The 15,365-nt window shown below is 45.3% G+C and overlaps 1 protein-coding gene across 7 annotated transcripts; it reads left to right on the forward strand.

Moving 5' to 3' along the window:
- Positions 1-717: 717 nt before the first annotated feature.
- Positions 718-15,259, forward strand: TMEM125 (transmembrane protein 125). Of its 7 annotated transcripts, none has more exons than XM_081195140.1 (2): positions 718-866; positions 12,414-15,259. In XM_081195140.1, exon 2 carries the CDS (start codon positions 12,719-12,721, stop codon positions 13,388-13,390), a length of 672 nt encoding a protein of 223 aa, XP_081051266.1. In that variant the 5' UTR covers positions 718-866; positions 12,414-12,718; the 3' UTR covers positions 13,391-15,259. The 7 variants fall into 7 exon arrangements, with proteins under 7 accessions (XP_081051266.1, XP_081051267.1, XP_081051272.1 ...); XM_081195141.1 differs by lacking the exon at positions 718-866 and adding an exon at positions 3,624-3,779; XM_081195146.1 differs by lacking the exon at positions 718-866 and adding an exon at positions 5,599-5,768.
- Positions 15,260-15,365: the final 106 nt, after the last annotated feature.

Here is a 15,365-nt window from a genome sequence, read left to right on the forward strand (position 1 = left end):
TACTTTTCACAACACAACCATTTGTCTTCTGTCCTCTATGAGGCAACAAAGCAAAAGCACTTCAGCAATTTATGGTTCGCAGGTGATAAGCTATACCCTTCAAGTTATTCCTCCCTGACTTATCAGAACAAGACTCTGCAGCACCCTGGGTCAAGTAGTTTCACTATTCTCTTAATTATTTGCATTTACAAATCAAAAGCCTTCTGAAATTCACCAAACCTATGTTATGGGTAGTTGCTATAACTGCTTTAGAAACTTTTTTAGAAGATCAGCAGAGTGGAGTCCTTAACAAGGCAGATACTCTTCAGAGTAAGCTACATGTAATGCTTTCTATGAACTAATTAATAATATGCATGCCTACAATACCTAAATCATTCATATCCCATGTTCTTCCATATGTCCATCACTAATTCTTCCGGCAATGGCAGCGGATGTGAATCAATCTTTTTCTTGATAATTATTAGGTAGCTAGGAGTGATCTTCCTCTGACAGGTGCTTAAAACACTCCTTAATAGTTAAGTCTTTGCTCCACAATGGTGCAATGCTGCCCTCAGGTGAGAAGTTTTTCCCATGGTGCACGCACACACAGGCACTTCAGAAGATGTAATTAGAGAACATGCCATAAGGATGTTGTCCTGATCAGAGAAGATTGCTGAACAACCCACTGCTGACAAACCATCTCACCAAGGGACTTTTGGAGTCTAGCACTTGCTGGAAGATTACTCCTAGACCAGAGGAAGTTCATGGAACAGAGGCAGAATGGCAATGTAGGCTTTATTGGATGTTTTAGCTATGTTTACAGTCATGTCTTGGATTCTGAGGCAGCATAACAATCCTTTGTGCTCATGTCATGCCTGCATCACAAGGTAAGGTTTTTCTTTTCTTTTTTTACAAGAAGGTATGTTAGCATTCTTCTTTGTGTCAACATAGCTATGAAAACCATGCTTTGCATTCTAGTGCACACTTAGTCTTCATATTTCACCCAGTGTTTTCCAAATAAAACTTGCATGTTTTTAACAGGAATCAATTCACACAGGGTATCAGTGCAGCATTGTCTCCTGCTAAAACATACCTGTTTAAATCAGACAGTATCTCTAGAGTAGGGGAGAGGGTAAGTATTATACTGTATAAAGGTAAAGGTAAAGGGGACCCCTGACCATTAGGTCCAGTCGTGGCCGACTTTGGGGTTGCGGCACTCATCTCGCTTTATTGGTCGAGGGAGCTGGCGTACAGCTTCCGGGTCATGTGGCCAGCATGACTAAGCTGCTTCTGGCAAAGCAGAGCAGTGCACGGAAATGCCGTTTACCTTCCCGCCGGAGCGGTACCTATTTATCTACTTGCACTTTGGCGTGCTTTCGAACTGGTAGGTTGGCAGGAGCTGGGACCGAGCAATGGGAGCTCACCCCATCGCGGGGATTCGAACCGCCAACCTTCTGATCGGCAAGTCCTAGGCTCTGTGGTTTAACCCACAGTGCCACCCGCGTCCCTATTATACTGTATCAGTTGTGCAAATTGGTAGTCAGCCAGAAGAAAGGTGTTGAAGACAGGGTTAGGGTGGGAAGTAGTACCACAGATTTACAGAAGGAAATGCGAATTGTCATGCACATAATCAGGCATTACACCAGACAGTTTATGTTGCAAGAAGCCTACCAGAAGTTAAAAAAATCCTTCCAACTGAAGATATGACCATTGTCATTTATAGGAAAGGAATATGTACTATTGTATTACACTCGGGTAAGGGAAGACACAATAAATGAAGAGAGGGAAGAGTAACAGAATCCAATAACTCGGCATGATTTAGAAATCGCATAACCTGGAATTGTGACTTTTTGTCAGGAACGAGGTAGGTAGGAAATGTGAAGCCAATGGAAGACAGGCCTTGCAGTATGTGATGGCAAGGTAGGGGAGAAAGAGGAAGAAAAGCAATCCTAGACTGCTGCTGTCACCATCAACCACAAATCTTTTAGCACTCAAAACCCTGGTGGCACTTGGCTTGACCGTGTTGGATATGCTGAACTCTGACATGAGCTTGCTGGATGACCATATACATGGTTCTCTTTCTATCACATTTATCTATCAAATGGATATAACAATACCACCTATCATAAGCTTTCCCCGCTCCCACAATAATGAAGTACAGGCAGTATTGGAGTATTAAGATAAAAATATGTATTAAGTCAAGCCTTCAATCTCATGAAAAGCAAGACATTTACAAGTCTTAGCAAATATCATATGCAATCTTCTCCCCCCAAAAAACTGAATGCTGTGTTGCACCAACTATCTTGAGTGTCCCATAGCAATGGTACTTGCCTGCCCACTCAGTATTACTTAAATATACCTCTGTATATTGAAAGGATTTGGGAACCTTAAGTTAATGGATAGAAGGGGGGCGGAGAGAGATGGTTCCTAGTCTCTCTATTTTGTTAATCCAAAAACCAAGTACAGTGGTACCTCGGGTTATATACGCTTCAGGTTACATACGCTTCAGGTTACAGACTCCGCTAACCCAGAAATAGTACCTCGGGTTAAGAACTTTGCTTCAGGATGAGAACAGAAAGAGTGCTCCGGCAGCGCGGCGGCAGCAGGAGGCCCCATTAGCTAAAGTGGTGCTTCAGGTTAAGAACAGTTTCAGGTTAAGTACGGAACTCCGGAATGAATTAAGTACTTAACCCGAGGTACCACTGTATCTTGTTTATTCACTTACTTTATTTTGATGAAACCATCATGGGAGGAAAGGCTTCGAGGGTGTAAGGGGTTTACTGCCCATCAGTCAAAGTCTGATCCATTCATTAGCCAATATTCCCACAAGTCCCTACTCTTTTAGAAATGATTATAGTATACTATCCTAGTCATACCGTTACTACTTAGACACCAAGGCAGGCATAGGCAAACTCAGCCCTCCAAATGTTTTGGGACTACAACTCCCATCATCCATAACAAACAGGACTAGTGGTCAGGGATGATGGGAGTTGTAGTCCCAAAACACCTGGCGGGCCGAGTTTGCCCATGCCTGCACTAAGGCCATGAGAAGATCTTGCCCAGTCACAACTTTTTCTCCCAAAGGCCAATAAAATGCCTTGCTTTAGGCTAAAAGAAAACCTCTCTTTTCAAGAAGTCTGATGAAGATTCCTATCTTCCTGACGGGTGCACAAAAATGCAGAATGGCTGTGTTTCTTTCCTGGCACCACCCTGCATTCTAAATGGCCCCATGCCTCTCTGCTGCCCCTTAGCAAAAGTCAGAATGTGACTGCGCTGCTCCTTAGGGGGTGGAAATGTGAACCCGTCTGGCAAGGAGCTTGTCTGGTGAGGGTTAACGTAGAACTCTTTCAACCTGTATTTGCTTACCTCTGCCTGTATTGTATATCCTTCTGCTTCCCTTGCTCCATCAGCCTTCTTATTTCCGCTTCCCTGAAGCACACAGTCACCAGGCTGGAATGCTTCCAAGGACAACAGCAGGTTGTCTCTCCATCCCCACCCTTCTGGAGAATGTACCTGCCTGGGCAAAGGTCAGCGTATGCTACGAGCCTATCAGACACGGCACCTGGGCTAGGACAGGCGGAGGAAGGAGGTGGGACTTGCACCTGTTGCTTGACAGGTAGACGCAGGCAGGGAGGGAAGGAGATAGATTTTAATTTTATCCTCGGGCCACAACCTGAAAATTGTCCCATCCGTCAAGTATAATAGCAGGAGAAGACGATACCAGCATCCTGGCAAGTCCGAGAGCTTAGGCAAAAGAAACAAGACTTGCTACAGCATCTTCTGTGAAGAATCAGCTTTAGGTGAGTGAAGCTGATGTCCCTTCCAGCAATTACCTGGTTGTCTCCACTACATACTAGCATCTTCCCTTTCAGTCAAGGCTTGGCGTGGGATTGGAAGCTCTTCAAATTCCACATGTACACACTGCTCGTCCCTTGTTAGCCTACAACTATCTTTAGAGGCATTCCTGAGGGATTGGTGTGCTGCCTTGTGCTCAGACACCTTCAGGATATGAGGATGTGTGGAAAGGAGACGGGGTCTTTCCTCAAAGCTGCTCTTCCTCAGATCACCAGCACCACCATTATTTTAACTTCATTTAATAATGGCTTCCTAGGAAACATCTGTTGCAACTGTGAAACTGCTAGCAGATTTGCAGAGCTAAGCAGAGTCTGGTATGGTTTCATATTGGATGGGGGACTGTGTGTTGAGACAGAGACTCTGTTGCATTGCAGAGGGTTGGACTAGATGATCCTCAGGGTCCCTTCAAACTCTACCATTCTAATACAACATGATCTCAGAGTGCCTGGAAGCATTCCGCTATGTCTGCCCTTGTTCAGTAGCCCCATAGACTTAGCTGTGATTCTTGCATAGCAGAGGGCTGGACTAGATGACTGTGGGGGGTCCACAGAACCAATTCTACGGTTCTAAAAGCAGGAAGGGATGAGAAGGAGTGTGAGAGGTCCTTTCCCATATGGGTTAATGCTGAATAGCTGACAATCCAAGCTGGCTGTAATCCCTTCCTGGCCGCAGGCAATCCAGCAAAACACAGCAAACAGTGTGTTAGAAGCCATCGTGTGCCAACAGCAGCACAGATCCCAGGCAAGTACCGCTTAGAGCACACAGCTGCTCTTTCGCCTGCTTGGCATATAAGTGACGTGGATGGAACCATGGACTTGGATGCCTCTGCCCATGGATCCACAGGGTACAATCGGTTGTTCCTCCAGGAGCTCAAACTTCACACACAGGTAGAATGGAAAGGCTTGTGTGGTGCACGCAGAGGGTGGGGGAATTTATTCAACTCCTCCTGGCCTTCCTACAAGTCACTGAGCTTTGATTTCTTCATCAATGCAGCCTCAGCTGGCAACGTGCCCTGAAGAAGCCTGTTCTCCTTATGGTTTTAACAGTGATCTCATGCTCTGTCAGGCTTGGCCTGACACGGTCAGGCTGTGTCTGGATCAGGCCCCTCCCCTCTCTGACCACCTGGTTCTGCCAAGGCAAGGCTCAAGTAGCCACTGATCTAGATGTTAAGCAATTGTCCAGAATAAAGGAGATCTGTTACAAGAGGAGCAGGGATTTTTAGCTGTCCCCTTAGTTCCCTGTAATGTAGTAGTACTTTTACTGAACATCTTCCAGATCTCTTAACTGACGCAGCAACAAGAGTTTAAACTGGCTTTTAAAGATAGCCTGGACCCATGCATGTTTAAAAGTTTACTCACGAGGCAACTCCTACTGACTTCTAAGTAAGTGTGCATATGATTGCAGCCTTAGATAGTGGTGGATTTTAACAGTAAGATGCTCGTATGATTAGACCTCACTTTGCTTTGACCCATGAGCCACATTTCCTGCGTATGCTCAGTCCTGATACCTGACTGATATCTCCAAAGTGCACTTATCTTTAGTGCTGAGCTGAAACAGGGTAGTGGTGCATTTTGTGGAGATCTCTGGCCCCTCTGATACGATGCCTTGCTTTTTCATCCATTTTTTACATTCCTCGGCAAAAGGGGATGAATAAACTGTAAGAAGGTGGATGCCGGAGGAAGAGTGTGCATGCCTCTGTTGCCAAAGCAACAGGGCAAACGTTCCCTCAGGCTGGGATGCACATGCGAAGTGCCTCCCATTGAAAGGAATGCAATGCAGAGACAAGATATGCAGGTGTCATTTATCTGGACTGCATTGCCTCCAATGGGATGCGCATCTCAAGGCAAGAGAGTTTCTCCCCCTTACACCAGTGGCGGTACAGGGAAACCATATTTGTGAAAAGGCCCTTTAAAAAAGGATAAAAGAGGATGAAGGTAAGGGATTTTATTTATTGTGAAAACTTTCAAGTGGCAGCTTTTACAGTGAAATATCGTAATGAAAATGCATCATAGCATTGTGTTGCTCTACTTTTAGCATATCCTCCTACCAGTGTTTGGCATTTCCCCACCACAGACATGTAATGGTAAGAGAGTAAGATGGTGCTTTATTGTGCAAGAAGCTTTAAACTCTGCCAGCTTAGACAGTGGGATGCAAAGCTCCCTCTCCACGAGGGCTGTCTTCAGTCATTCACATTGCTGTATACAGTCGTACCTTGGGTTACAGACGCTTCAGTTTGCGTGTTTTCGGGTTACGGACACGCCGAAACCCGGAAGTACTGGAACAGGTTACTTCCGGGTTTCGGCGCTCATGCATGCACAAAAGTGCTAAATCGTGCTTTGCGCATGCGCAGAAGTGCCAAATTGCAACCCGCACATGTGCAGACATGGCGCTGCGGGTTGTGAACGCTGCGGGTTGCGAATGTGCCTCCCGCATGGATCACACTCGCGACCTGAGCGTCCACTGTACTCTATAGCAGGAGAGGGGAACCTCAGGCCCAGGCACCAAATGCAGCCTTGGGACTCTCCCTAAGCTACACCCCACATGGGTCCTACCCCACACCTTCCTTCTGTGCTTTTGCGTGGCTGGACTGTGCCCTAGGCCTGTCTTTATTGATTTTGTTTGTCTGGATGGGAGATAGAGAGATGTGTGTACATGTGAAATGAGGCCTACTCATATGTGGAATGAGGCCTACTTATTTGTTGTTCTGTCCACTCTTTAAAAAAAATCCATTTACAGTCATACCTCGGGTTACAGATGCTTCGGGTTGCACGATTTTGGGTTGCACACTGCGCCGAACCCAGAAGTACCGGAACGGGTTACTTCCGGGTTTCAGTGCTTGCACATGCGCAGAAGCGCTAAATCGCGCTTTGCGCATGCACAGAAGTGCCTAATTGCAACCTGCGCGTGTGCAGACGCGGCGCTGCGGATTGTAGACGCTGCGGGTTGCGAACGTGCTTCCCACGCGGATCACGTTCGCAACCCGAGCGTCCACTGTGTAGACTGCTTTACTATCCAAAACACCTCGAAGTTTACATACAGAATAAGTACTATTAAACCATATCGAATGATTCACATAAAAAAGTACATAAAAATATACATATCCTAAAAAAGTAATACCCCTCTGGCCCCACCTACTTTTGCTTCTGATCTTGCCCACCTCTGGCTTCTGGCCCTCAGGCTGTAAAGGGTTCCTTATCCTGCTCTGTAAGAGGAATTGGAAGCCTGTAGATCTCACCATTTCCATCAGTCTTGTGGGATGTCGCGAGTTGTAGCGCAACATCCTGAGAGCCACCGGCTCCCCACTCCTGCTATAAAGTCACAAATGGTACTATACTATACAGTAGGTAAAATACAGGTCAGTCCGAGGCAAAAGGTAGACAGCAAGAAGCTGAGTGGCTTTGAGAAGATTAAGGGGCAGCATGCAGATTTAGCAAGCACTGCATTTACTAATAAAAATGACTGTTTTCCATTCTGTTCCTGCCATTTTCAATATCTGTCTAAACAAAGTTTGTAGCTGTAGAGGCTGCAAAGATATTCCAAGGTTGCCTTGGCAGGGATGCACTTGCTTGGGATAGTAGCTTTTCTGTCTGTTAAGTATGGGAATACTTAACAGCCATTTCCTGGAGATTCCCTGGAGGGAGACGTCAGGAGCACTGACGGACGAAGGTGGGGGCATGGGGAGTGGTCCGCCCCAGGTGCTATGCCGAGGGGGTGACATCGCGGCCACCCCCACCCCCTTGGGACGCTTGGCGCTCACTGCGCACCCCCGGGACGTGCGCTGCCTGCCACGCACCCTGCGGGTGGTGCTCTACACCCCGTGGGCGGTGCTCTACGCCCCCGGGACGCGTGCCAGCCACACCCCCAAATGTACACCGCTCCTGGTGCCACAGCAGGTAGCTCCACCACTGGTCAGGAGAGCAAGGCGTTTACGTGTGGTTACATGTAGAGACAACTGACAAATGGTTTGCATCTGAGCAGGGGGGGGGGGGAGCTTACTACACAGAAGGTCCTAGCACCCCATCCAGGTCTCCGTTCTTCCTAGACAAAGACTTGCGTCTCAAGGGTTAAGGCAGCCTTGACGCAAGGATCTATTGTTCAACAAGCCGGAGAGCCAGTTGGTGACAAGAGGCAGATGCTGATGAGGAACCATGTGAGGCTGGTGCTGTGAATGGGGCTTTATTACTGTGTGGGATCCCTGCCCTCTGCCACTATCCTTGCTGCCAGCACCAGAGGCGAACACAGCTCAGCTGAGGGATGTTGTGGCGATCTGATCCAGGAGCCCTAACGCAGCTAAGCTTTGACGGACAAGGCAGGTACTTGTACGAGACAGGTGCACCATAGCACCAGGGGCAAGCTTGCTGAGGGGACATCCAAGACTGCAGTACCAGTGAGTGGAATCTATTAGAATTCCTGGAGGGGGTGCTGCTTATGAGGGCCCATTGACCCATCCCCATTAGGGCTGCCATATGTCCAATTTTTTCCAGTCATTACTGGGATTACAAAGGCAGATTTGACATCTGGAGAGAATTTCCAAAAGGCGGCGCTTTGTCCTGGATCTTAGGCAAGTCGATTTGGGGGTCTTTACTGTGTCCTGGTTTTTACTTTTTGAAATATGGCAACCCTAATCCTCATTGGAAGTGGGATGTCATTGCGAAGGCCCCCATGTGGAAGATCACTTCAAAGAAGGATCTTTTATCAGCCCTCTGGAAGATGGAGTCTCATTTTAAGTATCCACTGGGAAGAAGCTTTATTGCAGGGGTAGCTTTAATGAGGTCCATCAATTTAGCCCTTGTGGTCAGATGCTGAAAAAGTGTAGCAACTGGGGCTGATAATACTTTTCTGAAGATTGCTAGCTTCTACTATTTATTCGTTATGCTGAATACCCTGAGCATCTAAGGAACCAGCTATTTTTGCACATATTGCACATATTTTGCAAGAAGATATGCCTTTTGTTTAAAAAAAAATGTGCCTTTATTTCACAGAATGATCTCCAACTCTAGTATTATACAAAATACCACCTTTCCCTCTTTTGTTATCCAAAACATTCTTGATTTTTGTTGATAAGAAGTTCTAACCCAACTACTTACAACTTTCCAGCTGCCTACTCTGCATACTGTAGTCCTACATTCATAAGCTGTCATGTGAAAGGTATTGCATATTTCTGCTTACTTTGGTTGCTTTTTTCTGCACATAAACCAGGCCTGCTATCTTCCACTAAGATTCATGAGGTAGGCAGAATTTGTATAGGAGCAATGCTGGTATTTGGGGGCTACTTTGATTTGTCTTGCTTAATAATCTCTAGCAACTGATTTGCTTTTCTAGGTGTTAAGTGTGCAGAAGCAATATTTATCTTTCTTGAATGGTAGCATGGTAGGATACATGATGAAGGTATTCTTCCCCATGCCACTCCCACAACTTTGCTCCTAAGCAACCTTGTGGTTGCAGTCTTGTAACTACTTACCCGGGAGTAAGCACAGATGAACTAAATATGCATAGAATTTTACTGCAAATTTTAGCTGCTACTGACCTCTTTACTCTCTTCTTGCAATCATTTGCAGTTGTGTTGGCACACTACAAAAATCTAACTTCTCATTGTGGGTTTGCCCCTGGGTTTTATTTTTGCTAACTCTTTTGAAGCTTTTGACTTTGTGCTGTCATTTTATCTGCTTTTTTATGTTGTGATTTTGCCTGCAGTTTTAAATTACTTGCTTCCCGTGGATATTGTGAACAGCTTTGAAAAACCACAATGGCTGAAGATTGTTTTGAAAATCAGTTTATTAACTATCATCTTGAACCATTTGCATCATCTATAAATGTTGCTACTTTGCCTCACATTCTCTCCGGAGTGCTAAACCCACAGACAAAGTAGGATATGATGATTTAAAAATCATATGTGAAACCCAGCTCTCTCTTTGCCTCTTCAAGCCCAAATCTCCTTAGCCATCAGTGCTACTTCTCAGGCATATAGGCTTTACTTTCTTGAATCACTGGTGGTCATTACTTCTTTGGATTACATTAGGCGTACTATTGTACTAACGAACTTTCCTGCACTGCTGTGAAAAGCTATAAGGATGTTACTGTTTGGAAAGCGAACACCTCCAAATCCCTTAATCTATTTCTAGATAGCAAAGTGAATCAACAATATACAGTAGTATCTTGGGTTAAGAACTTAATTCGTTCTGGAGGTCCGTACTTAACCTGAAACTGTTCTTAACCTGAAGCACCACTTTAGCTAATGGAGCCTCCCGCTGCCGCCACGCTGCCACCACGCAATTTCTGTTCTCATCCTGAAGCAAAGTTCTTAACCCGAGGTACTATTTCTGGGTTAGCGGAGTCTGTAACCTGAAGCACACTGTGGTACCTCGGGTTACATATGCTTCAGGTTACAGACGCTTCAGGTTACAGACTCCACTAACCCAGAAATATTACCTCAGGTTAAGAAATTTGCTTCAGGATGAGAACAGAAATTGCGTGGTGGCGGCGTGGCAGAAGTGGGAGGCTCTATTAGCTAAAGTGGTGCTTCAGGTTAAGAACAGTTTCAGGTTAAGAAAGGACCTCCAGAACGAATTAAGTTCTTAACCCGAGGTACCACTGTACAACTTTTAAAAGATTTCAGTACAATCTTGTGCTGCTCTGCTATAATAGACCCGATAAGAAAGACCCTGTATGGGAACTTTTTCTGCCCTTTTAAGATCAAAAGTGTTTAGGTTTGCAAGCATATGTATGCAGACTTGCATGGGTTGGGGTTTTTTTGCCAAGTCTTTGACGTGGCTGAAAGAAAGCCTAGTTTTTCCCCTGTTTCCAGCTACCTCCTGCCTTTGGAAACCTGCTAGAGAGGGACTGTGAGCAACATCTTGGGAGAGGTGAATGGAGGAGCAAGGCAAAACTGTCAAGATCCCTTGTTATTTTTGGTATTGCTGGGAGGCATAATGTTGCTAATGCAATCTTGCTGTATTTATAGTACAGTGGTACCTTGGGTTACATATGCTTCAGGTTACATACGCTTCAGGTTACAGACTCCGCTAACCCAAAAATAGTGCTTCAGGTTAAGAACTTTGCTTCAAGATGAGAACAGAAATCATGCTCCGGCGGCGCGGCAGCAACAGGAGGCCCCATTAGCTAAAGTGGTGCTTCAGGTTAAGAACAGTTTCAGGTTAAGTACGGACCTCCAGAACGAATTAAGTACTTAAATCGAGGTACCACTGTACTGAAAAGTTTTGTACAGTGTTTTGTATGTTCTTAGATTTGCAGTTATGCTGTTGTTTATTATGCTTTTATAGAATGATTCTTACGACGGTTGATTTTCAGGTGTGGTTCATTTTTATTTCTTGTAAAATGGTTCTTTTGTGGAAAGGCAGCATACAAATAAAATGATTATTATTGTGATTTTAGCAGTTCTGGATTTAATGCAAGGCCATCTTTGGCCCCGATCCAGAGAGTTGTTCATAACCAGGTGTTGCATGCAACTATAAAAATGACGTAATAGCCAAATGCGCTGGACCAAGAAAGCAGATATGTACCCATGTTCAGCAGCATCCAGTGCTGATCAATACACATGTAAAGTGGATTTCTCCATTTGCTATTTCTCTCCACACACAATAGGACCCTGTGCAGGTTTCTGTACATGCGAAACAGCAAGAATAGCCCTAAAACAGATTAAGTGTAGCTAACACATGAGAGAGCTGCATATTTGTCTAGACAGTCTTCTGACAGTTATTTAACATTGACTGGAAAGTTCTGAACAGTCTTGGATAAGGTGTTTTGTTTTTTCATTGCTTCTGTGACACTAATATGACCGGAGGATGTCTCCAATGATAAAAGCATATGATATTGTGTATATTTTAAATATGAAAAAATAAACTAAAGGAAGAAATCACAAAACTTGGATTTCTGCTTTGGCTACTCACCCTTTATCTAATGAAAGAACTGCCCAATTCTATTTATTTTTCCATCTCTCATCTTCGTGCCATAAGCAAAGCTGGCTGCAATACCCAATTGCCTCACTCCAGCACAGATGTTAGCACAGAGAATAGAACTCAGAATCCTGAGGAATAACAGCATTTATCTTTTTCAAAATGATTCTAAGCACTGTGAAGAGAACATTGTCCTCAAGATGGGTGTGCAGCACATGGTAAAATCAATAAAGGCTGAGGCAGAGATGAGAACCGCATTTCCTGTATAGTTTTGGAGCTTCTCTATGACAGAATGATTTGGATTCTGCAAAACAAGAAAAATCTGCCCAAATGGTTGGTTTGTTTTCATATGGATAATTCAAGTGCAAATTACAATTTACTTATGAAATCAGAATTCTGCTTTTCTTGGCATGCGGAGCTAGGGTTGGGAAAGTGCAGAATTTTGATTTATTTTCCTAAGGCATGGACAGGGCTGTTGCCCTGCCCGTAAAAAGCAGGTTTTACTTGCATGGACATTAGCTGACCCCAGAGGGAGTGGCGTTTTCCTTATGACTCTTTTTTCTTTGGAACTCCGGGAGTGGAATTTCAAGGGAAAGGAGGTGGATCCCTCCCCTCTCTAGAGGCAATCTTCATTTCGTAACCTTTTGTCGTCATTTCTTTTTTCAGATATGTGCCAGGATCCCCGTGAGCTTGGAAGCAAATGAGCTACGTACAAGGCTGAAGCAGCTTTTCACTTTGGGCTTCAAGAGAGAGGACTCCTACATTCCTCCTGTGCTGCGCTTCCAACAGCATACAGTAATACGCGGGCTGCAGGCTTTTGGCTCTGGCACTGCTGCCTCACATAGGAAGAAAAAGTGAAGGGTGCTGCCCTCTCCTGCTGGGAAATGTCACACCCATCCAGGCTTGCCAGCTGAAGCGGCAGCTCCATCTGCAGGACCCACCTTTATGTAGGAGCCAATCCAGTGTCCAGCATGCCTGAATTAGAGCCGCTGGGTGTGCCCAGACCCCCAGCCAACGCCAGCCGGATCCAGAGGAATATCCTGGAGGAACATGTGGAGCTATGGTGGTTCCAGGAGCCCAGAAAGTCATTTGTCTGCTATGGGGTAGCTGTGGCTCTGATCCTTGCCTGTGGGGTAGGTGGCATTGCACTGCTCTATAGTACAAGCAGCCGCTCTGGGGAATGGAGGCTGGCAGTGGGCACAACACTCTGCCTACTGGCACTCTTGGTCTTACTGAAGCAGCTGCTGAGCTCAGCCATCCAGGACATGAATTGCATTCGCAGCCGAGAGCAAGTTGCGCTACTGAAGAGTGGCGGTGCCTCGGACTGTGCGGTGCTGCTTGTGACAGCCCTGGTGCTGCTGGTGTGTGGCACAGTCCTCACTGTGCTTTCCACCACCAGCGTTGGCAGCAACCCAACTGCCCAACGCCCCCTTGCCAGCATGTTTGTCAGTGGCATTGTGCTCACAGCCTCTGGAGCGATCATCCTGCTCAGCCTGCTGCTCTATTTGATGTGGACTTCTTGTTGCTCAGCTGTACCTCCGAACCGGGACGCTGGGGACAACAGCACCCTCTTCACCATCTCGGGACGCATCTCAGCCGACCGGCGGCTCGCTCCTACCTCTAGCACAGCAAATCTTATTTAACCCTCAAGTAAACGCCTAGTGGCTGCCGCCGCCTTTGACCACAGGGTTGAACTCTCAATATTGGACTGGCATTTGCACTTTACGACAACCAGCCTGGCCCAGATGCGTCTTCCTGGGCTGCACACAGCAATGTGGCGGAATTTCTGCTGCAGAGCTGTTCTGCCGAGATAGCGGCCTGGGCTTGTTGGCCAGAGACCACAACACATAAAGATGTTTTCGCTACTGAGTGCTGGGAGATAAAGGTGTGGAAATAGTCGACGTTCCAAAGAAAGGCTTTTCCAGCACAACAGTGAAAATGGTATTAGAGGCTGTTCAATTTGGATAGAGTGTCTCTCTCACACACAAATGTTCGTTTCACTAATTAGTTTCCCCAACATTTCTGAAGTGGCACCAGGCATTACCCCAACCTTTTTCTTCTTAAAAAAAATTATTTATATTGATTTCCCCAACCTCTTAATGTTTATCTTTGCAGCCCCAAGGTCTACTTACTTTTACAAAAATGAATGATGCAATTATACGGAAATGGAATTTGGTGCCCAAACCTTGTTTTTGTGTGATGTGATTGTCATTATCATGGAATGCATACAGTTCTGTTTTGAATGGGTAGTTACATGGAGGCTGAGAGATAACTAAGCTGCATGGAGCATATATCCTAACAGTTTTATTGTCCTCGCCACACACACACACACACACACACACACACACACACACACCCTTACTACCCAGCACTGGCACCTGATAGCAGGATACATGGATGGGAATAACATTTCCTGGCTTGAATGCCCCTGGATACTCAGGGTTAGAAACAAGACTATGGAAATTGATACCAGGAATGTATGTGCATGTATACAAAACGAGCATCAATGTATGGGTGGCGAATACAGCTGGCGTTGGGGGACTTAGTTCATAGAGTATGAGGAATTAATAACTACTTTGCTTACTCAAGAGACCTCTCTGTAACGGAAATCATCAAAGCTAACAGCCAAGTAGGCTTGCTCTGTCTGTCAGTTTCTATCTAGAGCACCTTCCCAAAAGGTCTTGAAGTAGACTCAAATGTGGATACAAAAAATCAGTGGGTACAATTTATTTTGTGAACACAATTGTGCCCAACTGAGTTTCCCCCCACTAGTGTAACCATATCTCTTTAGCTTGAATCAATTCTTAACTTGTGGTGACCCCCAAGCCCTGATTTATAAAGGAGCCCAGAATCCACAGCCTCTGCCCTGAATGAGTTGATGCTCAACAGGCAGAGCAAGGGCAGGATTGGCAACAGCTGATATAATTTTTTTAAAGGGCCAGGATCACTGAAAGGCTTACAATAGAAGCAGAAGCATGGCAATGTCTCCCATGATATACTACAGCAAGGCAGAAGGCTACACCTTCACAATTTGCCCTTATACCAAACACAAACCATACAACTGCATGCCATCAGTATGCAAATTGGAGAATCTAGGTATTCTGTACAAAGAAACTCCAGATTGTGCACTCAACAGTAAATAATACAAATTAGGAACAAGTTAATGTTTCCTTTTCCAATCCAAATACAAAATCTCAAGTTTCTTTTACAGGAGATGTAAGGAAATGAGATATGTGAAATGTTATGGTGGTAGTGGGGTCACCTACAGAGGAAATGAGCTGCAAGAGATTTAACTCATACAAGTCTCAAGTAGTCCTTTATTATTATTCTACTGCAGTACGATACATTTGTCCCATCTATTAATGCCTCTGTCAGCTCCCCCAGTGCTGTATCTAGGGAATAATGATGATGCTTGGGTCAGTCTCCCTCCCCCTTTTAAATCTCATTTGATCATGTGTGCACTGAAAACCAATGTGAAATAAAGTATAGAAATTGTAGTGGGTTTGTTGCTAGGAGTGTGGGCTACATGCAGTTATTCACCAAACTGGTTCAAGGCCCAAACTTAAAAGTGCACCTATTATTCAGGTCCAGGTGCTGTCATAGCAAATTTCTTTAGGA

This window comes from Podarcis bocagei (assembly GCF_964188305.1).
Source record: "Podarcis bocagei genome assembly, chromosome: 5".
Classification (NCBI taxonomy): Eukaryota; Metazoa; Chordata; class Lepidosauria; order Squamata; family Lacertidae; genus Podarcis; species Podarcis bocagei.

Coding starts and splice junctions, on each gene's coding strand:
- TMEM125 (XM_081195140.1), top strand. CDS start 12,719: ATGCCTGAATTAGAGCCGCTGGGTGTGCCCAGACCCCCAGCCAACGCC.